The sequence below is a fragment of the Dendrobates tinctorius genome, unplaced genomic scaffold (genome assembly GCF_039654945.1).
Source record: "Dendrobates tinctorius isolate UK_male_01 unplaced genomic scaffold, ASM3965494v1 ptg000084l, whole genome shotgun sequence".
Classification (NCBI taxonomy): Eukaryota; Metazoa; Chordata; class Amphibia; order Anura; family Dendrobatidae; genus Dendrobates; species Dendrobates tinctorius.
The window spans coordinates 7,664,044-7,680,571 of NW_027361752.1; the positions used below are offsets into that span (position 1 = coordinate 7,664,044).

Consider the following 16,528-nt stretch of genomic DNA (forward strand, 5'->3'; position numbering starts at 1 on the left):
TGAATTACCAGTGATGTGAAGTATTATTTTACTCTTTCCAATGTTCCTCAGAGAACTCAATGTAGATATTGGTTACTTCCCTCCTTGGAGAGGACATCTGGACAGTTTATCAATAAGAAGGAATGTGGTTATAGCAATGAAGAGTCTGTGATGTTTCCACATATGCATCAAGGGAATGTTGGTCTTCAAGATCATCTGCAGTCATCGGCATTTTTCGGACCAAGCTCCCAGTTAGGGGTCTAAACTTGAAATTTATGGACCGGGTGATGTTCACCATGAGCTCACACTTAACTAAACAAATTAGATGGGTTTACTTCCAGGCAGCTGTAAAGAAGTCCCGCCGTTTTCCACCTGATCTTTTACAGCTTTTCATAAATCAGTATCCACTAGGCCACAGACGGCAGTCATTAAAAAGACATCATGGAAATTACATATCTACTCAGAGGAAAAGGAAAAAAAAATGTCTCCACCCTTTTCCTCTATCAGAATATGATATATCATGGGTGTGTGGTAAATATAAACGATGTGTGGTAGAAATGAACAAATGTAGTAGTCAAGACGGTGTATGAAGTGCCAGATAGAAGCTATGTGAGTCAATGGAAGAGATCACTAAAAGGAAGATTTATAGTTCGTGAGTTTTCGTTGAGGACTCTTAGGCTCCAAGGAAATCATTGTGTCTAAGAACTATATTTGGGTACAATTAGTAGTTAACTTCTTAACATTGAAGTAAAAGACCATTCATGGTTTTGGGTTGCCCTAACTGAAATGAAGATCCTTGATTCAATAATAAAAAGGAGCAGTTATCAGTACACAAAGTGTTTTCTTACGCTGGACTGGTGCCTTTCTCAAGTGTAGAAAGCAACTGTAGTTCATTTTTACATTTGAGAAAGACATGGAAACACGTTGTAGATTAAAAGATCACTTCTTTTTGGATCAAGGATCTTCATTTCGGTTAGCGCAGCCCAAAACCATGAATTGTCTTCTCTTTCAATGTGGTCTGCCAGGTTCATGACAAAAACATCCTATTGATTTCAATAGATGAAAAATAATGTGGTGAAAAGATAAATATTTGATATATCCTACCTAGCCTGTCTTGGTAATGGCCAGTGATCGCGTATAGAGCAAGGATGCATGGGTTGCATGAAGAATATTGAACCATAAGTAAAAAGTAGAAAAGTAGAAAGGCAAGAGCAGACACCAGTTATGCCTCAACTTTTGTAATAGACTGTTCACTATTCATTGAATGCACCCTCAGCCTTAAAGCACCACTCCAGCATTATTTTTTATTTCAGCCTTGAAGTAGTGCTACTAATCTAAGTTCTCGGACCCTAATCTTATACTAACAGTCCGCCAGCTTCTGCTCTTCCCAACGCCGTTCTGGTTCCATCTTGTGACCATAACTTTTAACTGACCATAAGTCAGAGGTAATGTTCACAAGCTCTCAATGTAAGTATTGGAAGAGCCTTGTCCTGGCCTCGTACTGGTTCTTATATACTTACATTGACATCCAGCTCGCCCAGCAAGCACTGGAGTGATCCAGCAGGTCATAAACTGCTGGAGACCGACCGCTACGGCACGGATGAAGGATGATGACGGTGGTTGGTAAGTATAAGACTAGGGGCAGGGAGCTTACATTAGTAGCATCACTCCAGCACTGCAATAAACAAAAAACGCTGATGTGGTGCTTTAATAAGTGAAAGGTCCTTTTATAGCCATGATACTCATGATTTATTGCAGAGCATATATCTCTTGCATGAACAGCATCATTAGTAGTGTTGTAACTGACATGGGATATGTGGACTCCCTGCTGCCATCAGCCCACAGGCCTTGTCCTAGGACCCACATAGTCAGTATTCCACAGATACTGAGTTACAATCAAGATATTCTTCAGTAAGGAATGGCTTTTATACCTATGTCTGCCAAAAAGGGGAAATATACTGTATATAAATAATTTTACAAATAAATTAGCTGCGATATTTGTTAACAAATATTTTAAACACATAATCAAAACTATATAATGGCAATGAAAAGACTAGGAATAAAAGTTAAATCTTGAGACTATTTGGCATAAAAGTGAAATAAAAAAAAAATTAAAGAAGACTAAGAAATTCTTTGCAGATGTTGCCAACTGTGGGAGTGGGGAGGTCCCATTTATCATTCATTCTCTCGAACACTTTACTTTTTAAGTATACCTCTGACAATCATAATAAATAACCAACTTTACGAACTAAATATATCTTAATATGCAAAATGTACGTATATAAATTAAGAACTGTTTTCTATCTGTACAACAGCAGTCTGCAACTTTGACTACAGCTGCCCCGGGAGGTTATAGATTACGGCTCCCTAGACAAACATTAGTGTCTGTAGCCTGATTGACTGACTGACCTCGGGCCCATAACTTGGCTACTTCTTTTGAGGAAGGAACGGTCATCTGAACTTATTGTGCTTGCTTATATATATATATATATATATCTATTCCACAGCGCTTTATGGACATCATCATCTTCACTGTCCCCATAGTTGCTCACTATCTCAATTCCCAAGCAATATGTTTTTGGAGTGTGGGAGGAAACCAATGAAAACATTAGGAGAACATACAAACTCCTTGCAGATGTTGTCCTTGGTAGAATTTGAGCCCAGGACCCCAACCTATCAAACCAATGGTGCTAACCACTGAACCAACAGGAATCTTCTCTTCTGATTAGGTGAAATATTTAAAAAGGAACTTGACACATTAACCATGCAGTATGATGTATGGTCAACAAGGTAAAGAGGAGGAACCACTAAGCAGATTCATTTATTTAAAGAGAATCTGTTAGCAGGATTTCACAGACTAAGCTTTGTATACAATATGTGCATGTAGCTCTTTGAAATACAAGTCCAGGAGAACCATTACATTGCCGGTCTGTTTCTCTGCTACTGAGAATTCAGTGACTGACTTAATAAGCAAATGAGTCTGAAGAGGTATTTATAGATCTGAAGCCTCTGTCACTCCAGCTCTATTTCATGACCACCATTACCTTCTCTTGCTTGACTGAAGGCTCCAAGAAGGAGGAGGCAGTACTGGTTCAACCATTAATTTAATTGAGCCAGCACTGGTAATTTACCCTTGCAATTGCCATAGTTTTATGGTTACTTAATGCCTCACCAGTTGTCACATGAAAAGAATTTTCATTTTATTTTGTATAGACAATTAAATAAAATTTGACATTCTCCTGTGTATATTCTTAATGATACAAAACATCCACATGTATAAAAAGTCTGAATTTTCAAACATCAATTTGTTAAAAAAAGAAGCCATTTATTTTCATTAATTGGATGTTATGTTTAGTTTTTAAATTGTGGAAAGCAAGTTAGAGTGAAATTATCTAAGACACAGAAATACTTTCCACCGAAGACGGTTGAGAGCGTTGCGTGAGTTTGGCTTCTTATGGTGTTGTGTAATGCATATTACCATTGACAGACAAAACCGTAGAAATGACTGGGTCCAATATTGGCGCTTACAAATATAAATACCCAGTCTATCCTGAAAACCTCATTAATTGCCGTTAGGAAAGTTCAGGAAAGTAGTCTTGGGAGACGTGAATCATAAACTACATTTGCCTAGCAGGATGATGCTGTGACTCGGTAATCTATAATAGCCCTATTAGGAATAGCCAAGGGATGATTTACAGAATGGCTTCTCACATGCCAAACATCATCCATCAAGAGCTGTTCTTGAGTCCCCGCATAGCAGGTGGCAATCTGGAGTAATTGTACAAGCTTCCATTATGCGTGAACATAGCTAAAGCAGACAATGTTGTAGAGGCAATGATATCCAAGGCAAGCACAAGTATGCAGCGGTGAAAGAAGACGGCTGAAAAATAGAAGAAATTGATCTAAAAATAGTCCGATGTGATTAAAAAAATAATATTCTAAGTTTCGTAAAAAAATAAAAAGACAATTTAAATTTTAAGGGACCCTATTAATTTAAGCATAGATTACTTTTCCCTTAAAATATAGTTTTGTGGGAATTTACTTAGTATAATTTGAACTTATTGATATAAATTTGAGCACCCCATTTTCCATCGAGTCCAGTGGGTGGTTCTAAACAGTGATTGCCAGCTACTTCAGTATGCCTGCTCATACATAAAGGCTGACAATTACTTAGTAGGACCACCCATTGAATATAAATCTTTCAGTTATTGAGTTGAACCTAAATTGAGTGAATTATGAGTCTGCTGCATTCTTGGGCTGCATTTTTTGTGCTGTTTGATATAATAGCTCAGCTGTCGTCAGATATTTATTCACGCCGCGGCAAATTTCCAATTTTTCATTTTTGTTTTTTCCCAAAGCCATAACGTTTTTATTTTTCCATTGACACAACTGTATGAGGGCTTGTTTATTGCGGGACAAGTTGTGCTTTTGAATGACACCATTCATTTTATCATGTGATGCACTAGAAGGTGGAAAAAGAATTCCAAGCCTGTCGAAATTGCAAAAAAAAAAGTGGAATTCCACAATTGTTTACTGTGCTTTCTATTTACCTTGTCTACTATACAGTAAATCTGACCTGGCAATATAATTCTCCAAGTCATCATTATTAGGCAGATACCAAACTTGTATAGTTATATTTTAAGTGGTGAAAACATTTGGACATTTGTAAGTAAAAAAAAAAAAAATTGCCATTTTCCGAGACCAGTAACGTCTTCAATTTTCGAGATATGGGGCTTTGTGATGACTTATATTTTGTGCCCTGAGCTACCATTTTGGGGTAGATACGATGTTTTAATTTCTTACTGCATTTTATTGCAATGATGTGGCCAGCAAAAAAAAAACAATTCTGGCGGTCTTAATTTTTTTTTCATTATGTCGTCTAGCAATCATATTAATTTATATTTTGATAGATCAGACTTTTACGAATGGAGAGATACAAAATAAGTGCATTTTCTATCATTTTTAATTGCTTTATTTTTAATGGAGTAAAAAGGGGGTGATTTGAACTTTAATATATTTTTTATTTTTATTTTTCAAAATGTCCTATTTTTACGTTTTACTGTACTTGTTTATTTCCTTAGGGGTATTGAACCTGTGATCATCCGATCGCTTGTGCTATACAAGCAGTGCTACAGCTTGTATACCAAAAATCATGGTCTCCTTTGAGTACCAATAAAGACCGGCTTTCACAGGAGAACCGTAATGACAGACACGTGTGTTTTCAGCAGACCTTCAGCTGTCTTGGCAACCTATCGGCATCCTGTGATCATGACATGGGTGCGCTGATGGGCGCATACAGGGGTGAACCTAGCCTATCTGCTGCCTGAGGCGAAAAGCAAAATGACACCCCCCCGCACACAAAGTAAATATTCATATCTATCCTGCAAAACTGAGTACAATAGTGGACATTTTGATTTAGATAAATAGAAAAAAACGGTGTCCAAACACAAGGATGTCAGCGCCATCACACGCACATAAAAGAACAACACATAAGTATCCAGAACAAGGGTCATTAATGGCAATGGTAGACCTGGCACAGGGCCGGACTGGGACAAAAATGCAGCCCTGCCACACAAATCCCACCAGCCCACAAACTATAGCACTCATCACCCCGATAAGTGAATTTTTGCTATACTTTGTCATCCCCTCATCACTCTCTTTAAGGAGTTATTTGAAGAGCCACATGAGAATGGCGCCACAGTGCGTATGACTGACCACAGCTCCATTTACATGGTGCTCTTCAAAGCTACGTTTCCCAGGATCATGGGGGTCCCAGCGGCCTGATCCACAACAAACAGAAAGTCATCCCCTATCCCCATATAATGCTCCATACAGTATTATGGGCCCCATATATTACTGCATACAGTATATTGGGCCCCAAATATTATTTCATACAGTATAATGGGCCCCATATATTACTTCATACAGTATAATGGGCCCAATATATTACTTCATACAGTATAATGGGCCCCATATATGACTTCATACAGTATAATGGGCCCAATATATTACTTCATACAGTATAATGGGCCCCATATATGACTTTATACAGTATAATGGGACCAATATATTACTTCATACAGTATAATGGGCCCCATATATGACTTCATACAGTATAATGGGCCCAATATATTACTTCATTGTAGTGAAACCTCCAACAGGGGGAGCTGGTGAGGGAAGAGAGGTTATACACTAAGAGCAGCAACCCTGAGCAACAGCACAGGTGCCACTGGTAACGAGAGAGAATAGTCAGACGAACCGAGTCAGAAACTAGCAGGAGCAGACGTACCAGAAGGAGCAGCAAAACACGTAGTCAAAATACCAAAGCCGAGAGTCAGAAAGCCAGAACATGAGCACGGGGTCCAAAACGTGAGACGAAATACGTGGTCGGGGTACAAGCCAGGGAGTCAGATGCCAGAGAGGGAACGTAACAGCAGAGACGAATACCAAGAGACGGGGTCAGAAATCAGTCCGGGTCATACACGTGAATATCAGTCAAAGGCAGGAGGATCACCAGGGTACAAGGGTCAGCGGCTCTAAACTGCAAGCTTGAGCTATCACTAACACTGGTCAGCAGGCTGTGAGGGATTTAAATAGCCCAGCTAGCTCCAGAACGAGGCTGAGGAGTTTAACCCCCGCATGACCAGTCCGGAGTGAAGACAGCAGAAGATAAACTCCGGACTGGACCATGACATTCATACAGTATAATGGGCCCCATATATGACTTTATACAGTATAATGGGCCCAATATATTACTTCATACAGTATAATGGGCCCAATATATTACTTCATACAGCATAATAGGCACCATATATTACTTAATACAGTATAATGGGCCCCATATATGACTTCATACAGTATAATGGGCCCCATATATTACTTCATACAGCAAAATGGGCACCATATATTACTTCATACAGTATAATGGGAACCATATATACTTCATACAGCATAATGGCACCATATATTACTTCATACAGTATAATGAGCCCCATATATTACTGTATATAGTATAATGGGCACCAAATATTATTCCATATAGCATAATGGGCCCCATATATTACTTCATACAGTATAATGGGCCCAATATATTACTTCATACAGTATTATGAGCAACGTATATTACTGCATACAGTATAAGGGGCACCATATATTACTTCATACAGTATAATGGGCTCCAAATATTATTTCATACAGCATAATGGGCCCCATATATTACTTCATACAATATAATGGGCACCATATATTACTTCATACAGCATAATGGGCCCCATATATTACTTCACACAGTATAATGGGCACCATATATTACTTCGTACAGCATAATGGGAACCATATATTACTGCATACAGTATAATGGGCCCCATATATTACTTCATACAGCATAATGGCACCATATATTACTTCATACAGTATAATGAGCCCCATATATTACTGTATATAGTATAATGGGCACCAAATATTATTCCATATAGCATAATGGGCCCCATATATTACTTCTTACAGTATAATGGGCCCCATATATTACTTCATACAGTATAATGGGCATGATATATTACTTCATACAGCATAATGGGCTCAATATATTACTTCATACAGTATAATGGACACCATATTTTACTTCATACAGCATAATGGGCACCATATATTACTTTGTACAGCATAATGGGCCCCATATATGACTTCATACAGTATAATGGGCCCAATATATTACTTCATACAGTATAATGGGCCCAATATATTACTTCATACAGTATAATGAGCCCCATATATTACTTCATACAGCATAATATGCACCATATATTACTTAATACAGTATAATGGGCCCCATATATGACTTCATACAGTATAATGGGCCCCATATATTACTTCATACAGCATAATGGGCACCATATATTACTTCATACAGTGTAATGGGAACCATATATTACTTCATACAGCATAATGGGCACCATTTATTACTGCATACAGTATAATGGGCACCATATATTACTTCATACAGCATAATGGCACCATATATTACTTCATACAGTATAATGAGCCCCATATATTACTGTATATAGTATAATGGGCACCAAATATTATTCCATATAGCATAATGGGCCCCATATATTACTTCTTACAGTATAATGGGCCCCATATATTACTTCATACAGTATAATGGGCCCAATATATTACTTCATACAGTATTATGAGCAACGTATATTACTGCATACAGTATAAGGGGCACCATATATTACTTCATACAGTATAATGGGCTCCAAATATTATTTCATACAGCATAATGGGCCCCATATATTACTTCATACAATATAATGGGCACCATATATTACTTCATACAGCATAATGGGCCCCATATATTACTTCATACAGTATAATGGGCACCATATATTACTTCGTACAGCATAATGGGAACCATATATTACTGCATACAGTATAATGGGCACCATATATTACTTCATACAGCATAATGGCACCATATATTACTTCATACAGTATAATGAGCCCCATATATTACTGTATATAGTATAATGGGCACCAAATATTATTCCAAATAGCATAATGGGCCCCATATATTACTTCTTACAGTATAATGGGCCCCATATATTATTTCATACAGTATAATGGGCCCCACATATTACTTCATACAGTATAATGGGCATGATATATTACTTCATACAGCATAATGGGCCCAATATATTACTTCATACAGTATAATGGACACCATATTTTACTTCATACAGCATAATGGGCACCATATATTACTTTGTACAGCATAATGGGCACCATATATTACTTTATACAGTATAATGAGCCCCATATATTACTGTATACAGTATAATGGGCCCCAAATATTATTTCATACAGCATAATGGGCCCCATATATTTCTTCTTACAGTATAATGGGCCCCATATATTACTTCATACAGTATAATGGGCCCCATATATTACTTCATACAGTATAATGGGCCCAATATATTACTTCATACAGTATTATGAGCACCGTATATTACTGCATGCAGTATAAGGGGCACCATATATTACTTCATACAGTATAATGGGCTCCAAATATTATTTCATACAGCATAATGGGCCCCATATATTACTTCATACAATATAATGGGCACCATATATTACTTCATACAGCATAATGGGCCCCATATATTACTTCATACAGTATAATGGGCACCATATATTACTTCATACAGTATAATGGGCACCATATATTACTTTATACAGCATAATGGGCACCATATATTACTTCATACCGTGTAATGGGCCCATATAATTCTTCTACCCAAACCCTGCTGGTCTGGTCTCCTCAGTGTATTCTGATCCTCCACTGTGCTTGGCACAGGGACATCATTAACTTTACCTATATAATTGTCCACTTGGACTGATAGTAATAGTGATTTGTTTGTACCCTGTTGTCTGGCGCTGGCCCACTTTATGGGGGTGCTCAGGGCATATGATTATACACCAGTAAAAAGTATGAGAGGCTCAATGTGTCCAGTGCCACCTAGTTTCCTACCCCTCTTATTCGACTGGTACTGTGGGCACACTGACTGGTACTGAGGAAAAGAAAGAACAGAGAGAAAAAGAAAACATAGAGAGAAAAAGAAAACAGAGAGAGAAAGAAAGAACAGAGAGAGAAAGAAAGAGGGGAAAGAAAGAAGAGAGAGAGAAAGAGGGGAAAGAAAGAAATAACAGAAAGAAAGAAGAAGGAAAGAAACAGAGAGAGAAAGAAAGATTCTATAAAGATACTATAGCAGCCCGGCTCCCACTGTAGTGCCCACCTGAGCCTCCCGATGCAGGACATATCATGATCCGCTCACATGGCAGGCATCCCGAGTCCACAGCGATCCTGCTGTCCGCTCTGTTGGGGGAGGATACGGTGATGGATCTGAAGCATTCCCTGAAGTGCCTCCATGGTTCCGTCACAATCTCCTCCCGAAATTACCTCATTTCCAGTCAGCTTCTAGCATGTCACTTTTGGTGGAACGTCACGTGCAAATTTTAAAGTGCTCCTAGGGGCTCCGCCGTGTACTCCTGTGTCCGCGGGAAAAGTAAGCTCCCAGCCGGGGCAGAATCTCTCTCAAAATCGGGACTGTCTCGCTGGGAGGTATGAATGCTCCCCACCATACACCTTGTACACGTATGGCTCCGCATACATCATACAAACACGGTTCCGCTTTTTATGCCTTATACCCACATGGCTCCGTTCTGTACACCTCGCACACACACGGCTCCACTCAGTACACACATGGCTCCACTCCGTAAACCTCGTACACATGCGGCTCTGCTCCGTACACCTTGTACACACGTGGCCACGCTCTGTAAACCTTGTACACAAATGGCTCCACTCCGTAAACCTTGTAAACATGCGGCTTTGCTTCATACACCTCGTACACACGCGGTTCCGCTCCATACACCTCACACACACGACTCTGCTCCATACACCTCGTACACGTGCGGCTCTGTACACCTCGCACATGCGCTGCTCTGCACACCTCGCACACGCGCTGCTCCGCTCCGTACACCTCGCACACGCACTGCTCCGCTCCGTACACCTCGCACACGCGCTGCTTCGTTCCGTACACCTCGCACACGCGCTGCTCCGCTCCGTACACACGAATCCACTCCGTGTACACACACGGCTCCACTCCGTACACACACACAGCTCTGCTCTGTACACATCTCTGCTCCGTACACATGCAGCTCTGCTCCTTACACCTCGCACACACGTGGCTCCGCTCCGTACACCTCGCACACACACAGCTCCGCACACCCCACACACTCGCGGCTCTGCTCCGTACACCTCGTACACACACACGGCTTCTCTCCGTGTACACACACAGCTCCACTCCGTATACATCTCTGCTCCGTACACATCTCTACAACATACACCTCGTACACGTGCAGCTCTGCTCTGTGCACTTCCCACACACGCAGCTCCGCTCCGTACACACACACAGCTCCACTCCGTACACATCTCTGCTCCATACACCTCGTACACACACACAGCTCCGCTCCGTACACCTCCCACACGCGCGATTCTGCTCCTTACACCTCGTACACACGCGGCTCCGCTCCTTACACCTCGTATACACGCGGCTCCGCTCAGTACACCTCGTACACACGCGGCTCCACTCCGTACACCTCGTACACATGCGCCTCCGCTCCGTACACCTCACACACTCGAGGCTCTGCTCCGTACACCTCGTACACGTGTGGCTCTGCTCCATACACGTGCAGCTCTGCTCCGTGCACCTCGGTCCTCGTACACACGTGGCTCTGATCCTTACACCTCGTACACACGCAGCTCTGCTCCTTACACCTCATACAAACGCGGCTCTGCTCCTTATACCTCGAACACATGCGACTCTGCTCCTTACACCTCATACAAACGCGGCTCTGCTCCTTATACCTCGTACACACGCGACTCTGCTCCTTACACCTCGTACACACGGTTCCGATCCGTACATCTCGCACACACTCTCGCGGCTCTGCTCCATACACCTTGTACACACACCCAGCTCCGCTCCGTACACACACACAGCCCCACTCCGTACACATCTCTGCTCCATACACCTCGAACACACACAGCTCCGCTCCGTACACACACACACAGCTCCGCTCCGTGCACCTCCCACACGCGCGGTTCCGCTCCCTACACCTCGTACACATGCGGCTCCGCTCCTTACAACTCGTACACACGCGGCTCCGCTCAGTACACCTCGTACACACGCGGCTCCGCTCAGTACACCTCGTACACACGCGGCTCTGCTCAGTACACCTCGTACACACGCGGCTCCGCTCAGTACACCTCGTACACACGCGGCTCCGCTCAGTACACCTCGTACACACGCGGCTCCACTCCGTACACCTCGTACACATGTGGCTCCACTCCGTACACCTCACACACTCGAGGCTCTGCTCCGTACACCTCGTACACGTGCGGCTCTGCTCCGTACACCTCGTACACATGCAGCTCTGCTCTGTGCACCTCGGTCCTCGTACACACGTGGCTCTGCTCCTTACACCTCGTACACACGCGGCTCTGCTCCTTACACCTCGTACAAACGCGGCTCTGCTCCTTACACCTCATACAAACGCAGCTCTGCTCCTTATACCTCGAACACACGCGACTCTGCTCCTTACACCTCATACAAACGCGGCTCTGCTCCTTATACCTCGTACACACGCGACTCTGCTCCTTACACCTCGTACACACGGCTCCGATCCGTACATCTCGCACACACACTCGCGGCTCTGCTCCATACACCTCGTACACACACACGGCTCCACTCCGTGTACACACACAGCTCCACTCCGTACACATCTCTGCTCCATACACCTCGTACACACACACAGCTCCACTCCGTACACATCTCTGCTCCGTACACCTCGCACACTTGCAGCTCTACTCCGTACACCTCACACACTCGCGACTCTGCTACATACACCCTGTAAACCCCCCTGACCCCACAAATAAACTTCCCTCATCCAGGACGATGACAGCCAGCACAGACAGCAGAGTCCTGCATAAAACAAGGGCTGATGCGCACAGGACCTGTGATGAGGTCATAGGAGGGGAGGAGTCAGGGTCACTCACATGATATTCGGTTTGAAGACGCTACAGATGAGGAGAGGAGCGACTACAGGACCTGTGATGAGGTCACAGGAAGGGAGCAGTCAAGGGTCACATGATCAGGGGGCCCTGACTCCTTCCCTCCTGTGATCTCATCAATTACAACCGCAGCACCAGCGCGCAGAGGCTAAATTGTAGGTGCTGCGGGTAGAGGAGCGTATAATGCCGCCCCCTGCTGCCTGCCGTTTCAGCACCTGGCTCAACTTGACTCATTATAGCTGCGGCCCTGGGCGCATAGAATGATACGCCCATCTGCCGGCACACATTAAATGCCACTATTAGAGATTGACAGTGGAATTGAAAACTAGTTAACAGCCACATGCAGAGCTCTGCTCCCCCTTCATCTGTTAGAGGCAGCTGATGGCTGAATAATTTTGCCATTATCTGCAGGGAAATATAAAGGCTCAGCTTGTGAGCCTGCATCAAAATTAGGTACACGACATATGACCTAACTGTACATCGTATGTCATGAATAGGTTAAACTAGGATTGCTAGAAGTGATTATAAAATATAGAATGTGTATAAAATAAAGAAACTGACATAAAATTGCTATAATAATACTAATAATAGGTATTAAAATCTACCGGCCATTTCAGGTGACCATTTAGTATAAGCTAAAATGTGTGTACAAGAAAAATAAAATTATTTCTGGCCATTGTACGGTTTGCATTTTTCAACAGTTTTTTCATTCTGTAAGGTCTATTTAGCTGCTATGATGTCCCAATGCAAGGTACATGTAAGCATGAAGGCCTTCTGTTCTGCTCTCCTCAGTCTATGTGGAATATGTTTAGAAGAGGCAGTAGAATGAAGGACAATATACAGTAGTACTGAGTAGTAAAGCTGTGATTCCAGCTCTGTGGTGAGATGAACACTTACTAGAGAGCAGCAGTGCAGACTATGTATGTCTCTTCCTCTCTGTTACTCTACTCCTCCCTGCTTATTTCCCCTCCTTTCTCCAATGACTAATAGGCAGTTGCATCTGACTCCTCATAGAGCAGGCAGTTTGTTCTGAATTTCAGTTGTTATTCAGAGTGAACAGTGAAGTATGTAAAAGAGAGGCTCATAAGTGGAGAAAGAAGCATTTTTCTGTGATAACATATTACAAAGTTTCTTATATTTCCTTGAACTACTGATTTATACAAAGTTTTTTTTAAATTATATTTACCAAGCAAATAAAAAAAATGATAAAACTAAGATATCAAGGCTGGTACTAGTAAGCCCTCTAAGTACTATTCTAAAACTGAAGCATTTTAAATGGTATTGCAGCCATGTAAACCATGGCTGGACATGAAACAACACTCTCAGTGAGGATTATAAAACACAATGCATTATAAACAATCATTCAAAACTTTTGGAAAAATAAAATGGCCACATTTGAAATAATCTATTTCCATCAGATGAGATAAAGAGCACATAAAATTCTCACCTTGCAGCTGTATTGGCGATTACTTTCAGGCTACTGGGATTTCGGATCAGCTTGTCCAAGATGCTGACAATCTGCTCAAACTTTGGTCTGTTGTTCCGATCCTTCTGCCAGCAGTCTAGCATGAGCTGATACAAGGCAGCCGGGCATTCCATAGGAGGTGGCAGCCGATAACCTTCATCCACTGCCTTAATTACCTGTTAATGGCAAAGAATTTATCAGAAGGAGTCACTTAAAAAGGAATTCCGGGATGTCCATTAAGCACTATCCAACGTCACTTTGTACATCTTCTCTATTGTGGTTAGTCCACATTTAATTATATAAAACATATAAAATAAATATTCATCTTTGCCATTAGTTATTTTTATTTTTTCAATGCATTGAAGCAACAAGTGACGCAATTTTGCATTAAAAAAATCTCCTGTTGTTTTCTGCCCGTGGCACCAATACAGACTGAAAGGTTTCATTTGCAGCACTAGTTTCACACTAGCGTATGGAGGAGCTGCGGAGGGATGCGGACTTCCTCCATGAAGCTCCGCCCCCTGCCGCACCTCCTCTGTTCAGCTCTGCCTACGTCGGCATGCGGCCTGCGTACCCTATCTTTGTCATTGGGTACGCAGGCCATGCCAATGTATGTGGATGTCTCCGCATGCGTCGTTTTTATGGTGCGGTGACCTGCGCCGAATGCATCATGTTGCCTTTTGGTGCGGTCCACAAACCCTAACTCTTTGTAACTTAGCCCCTTCCCAAAACAGTAAATTTTCATTTTTAGTTTTTTCTCCTCTTATGCAACTTTTTTAAATTTCTCCATGCAAGCCGTTTGTGGGTTTTTTTTGTAAAATGAATCAAAGTTGGGAAGAAATGAGTTTCATGTACCAAAACAGGAAAACTAAATTGGGTTAAATTGTTGACAAAAAATGTTTCCAGGTCAATAGAATGACATTGATACCAAAATTGTATACTTTTTTTTTATATATTTTAGTGATTTAAAAAAATTGGCTGTTTGTATTTCATATGCACTGGTACAACATTAAAAAATGGTTGCAAAGGTAGACCTCCCCTATAAATATGGAAGCTATATCATTGCTGTGTCTTTAAGAGAAGGATATTCATAGCATTCCTTTAATAGGGCCATTCTGGACAAATGTGGATTTAATTAAAAAGCAAGGTAAACAGGTTCAGTAATAGCTCTAAACCCACGGACCACTTAAGGTGCCCTTCAAGCGTAAAGGTTCCTCTTAGGAGAAGAAGAAAAACATGAAATCATTGAATTACATTAGTACATTTGATATATACTCTTTGATGTCATATATGATCACTTAATTAGTCACCCGGTGTTTATATAAGGCTGTGATAATCTAGGACATTTTTGGCAGAGCACTGAAAAGTTAAATTCTCTCTATGAACAAATAATCAAAAAGTGCAAAATGGTCTTTGAGATTATAAATACCTAATTTTTCTAATTGTTAGGGGTGATGTAAGAGAAGAGGAATGTGACAGGGGCTGAAGCTGGCAGATGTTATTGTATGTACAGTGCCTAATAGATGATAAGCGGAGTACAATAACTAAGGCTTAAACACTAATGACCTCTGTGATGTATTACGGTACAGTCAGTGTCCAAATCTATATGCACTAAAATCCCTTCAAGATGCCACCTGCTGGATTTGAATTACCCAACTTTCTCATCATGTGTGCTGGGTCATGTATATATATAAATATATATATGTGTATATATATATTTGCATGTAAAAGTTTGGGCACCCTTGGTCAAAATTACTGCTATTGTTCATAATTAAGCAAGTTGAAGATGAAAAGATCTCTAAAAGGCCTGAAGTTAACCAATGGTGTCTGTTATGATTGAGTCACCGTAGGAGGCAAAAACAGAAAAGCTAGCTAAGTCCAGAAAACCAGATAAGTTGGCAGCTATCGGATTGCAGACCCCTGAACCTATCAACACAACTAGCAGTAGCCGTGGGGGGTTCCTACGATGCCCTAGACCCCTCGATCACAGCCGGAGAATTAAATAGGCCTAAAGAAAGAAAGGGGAAATCTAAACTGCCCCAGAGCAGACCCCAAAGCAATAGGCAGCCCCCAACATATAATGACGGTGAAGCAAGATGAAAATACTAACACAGACAGAAAGACAGACTGAGCAAAGAGGGGCCCAAGCTAACTAGATAGAAAAGAACAGGAAGGCTGCTGTCTGCAATCCGTGAAAAACCCTATGAAAATAAGAGCCAACAGACTGACAGTGAAAAAGGCCCTGAAGACGCTAGGCTTCAAAAAAGCTATGTCAGTACTCAGGAATATACTGAAGACAGAGCTACAGGCAAAAGGAGATTCAGCTCACCCCAGCAGGGAATGGCAGAATACTGAAAAGCAAGGAAAACAAAAAACAAAACAAAAAAGCTAACAGCCAAAACAGAAAACTTAGCTTTAGGGGAGCAGGAATCAGACTGGTGTCCTAGAAGTCC

The 16,528-nt window shown here is 41.6% G+C and overlaps 1 protein-coding gene across 2 annotated transcripts in view; it reads right to left on the reverse strand.

The window, feature by feature from the left end:
• EPHA3 (EPH receptor A3) overlaps positions 1–16,528 on the reverse strand; it is a 595,991-nt gene that overhangs the window by 21,263 nt on the left and 558,200 nt on the right. For both annotated transcript variants that reach the window (XM_073584429.1, XM_073584428.1), the window contains exon 15: positions 14,058–14,251. In XM_073584429.1, the coding sequence (XP_073440530.1) occupies positions 14,058–14,251 (194 nt within the window). The remainder of the gene's footprint in view (positions 1–14,057; positions 14,252–16,528) is intronic.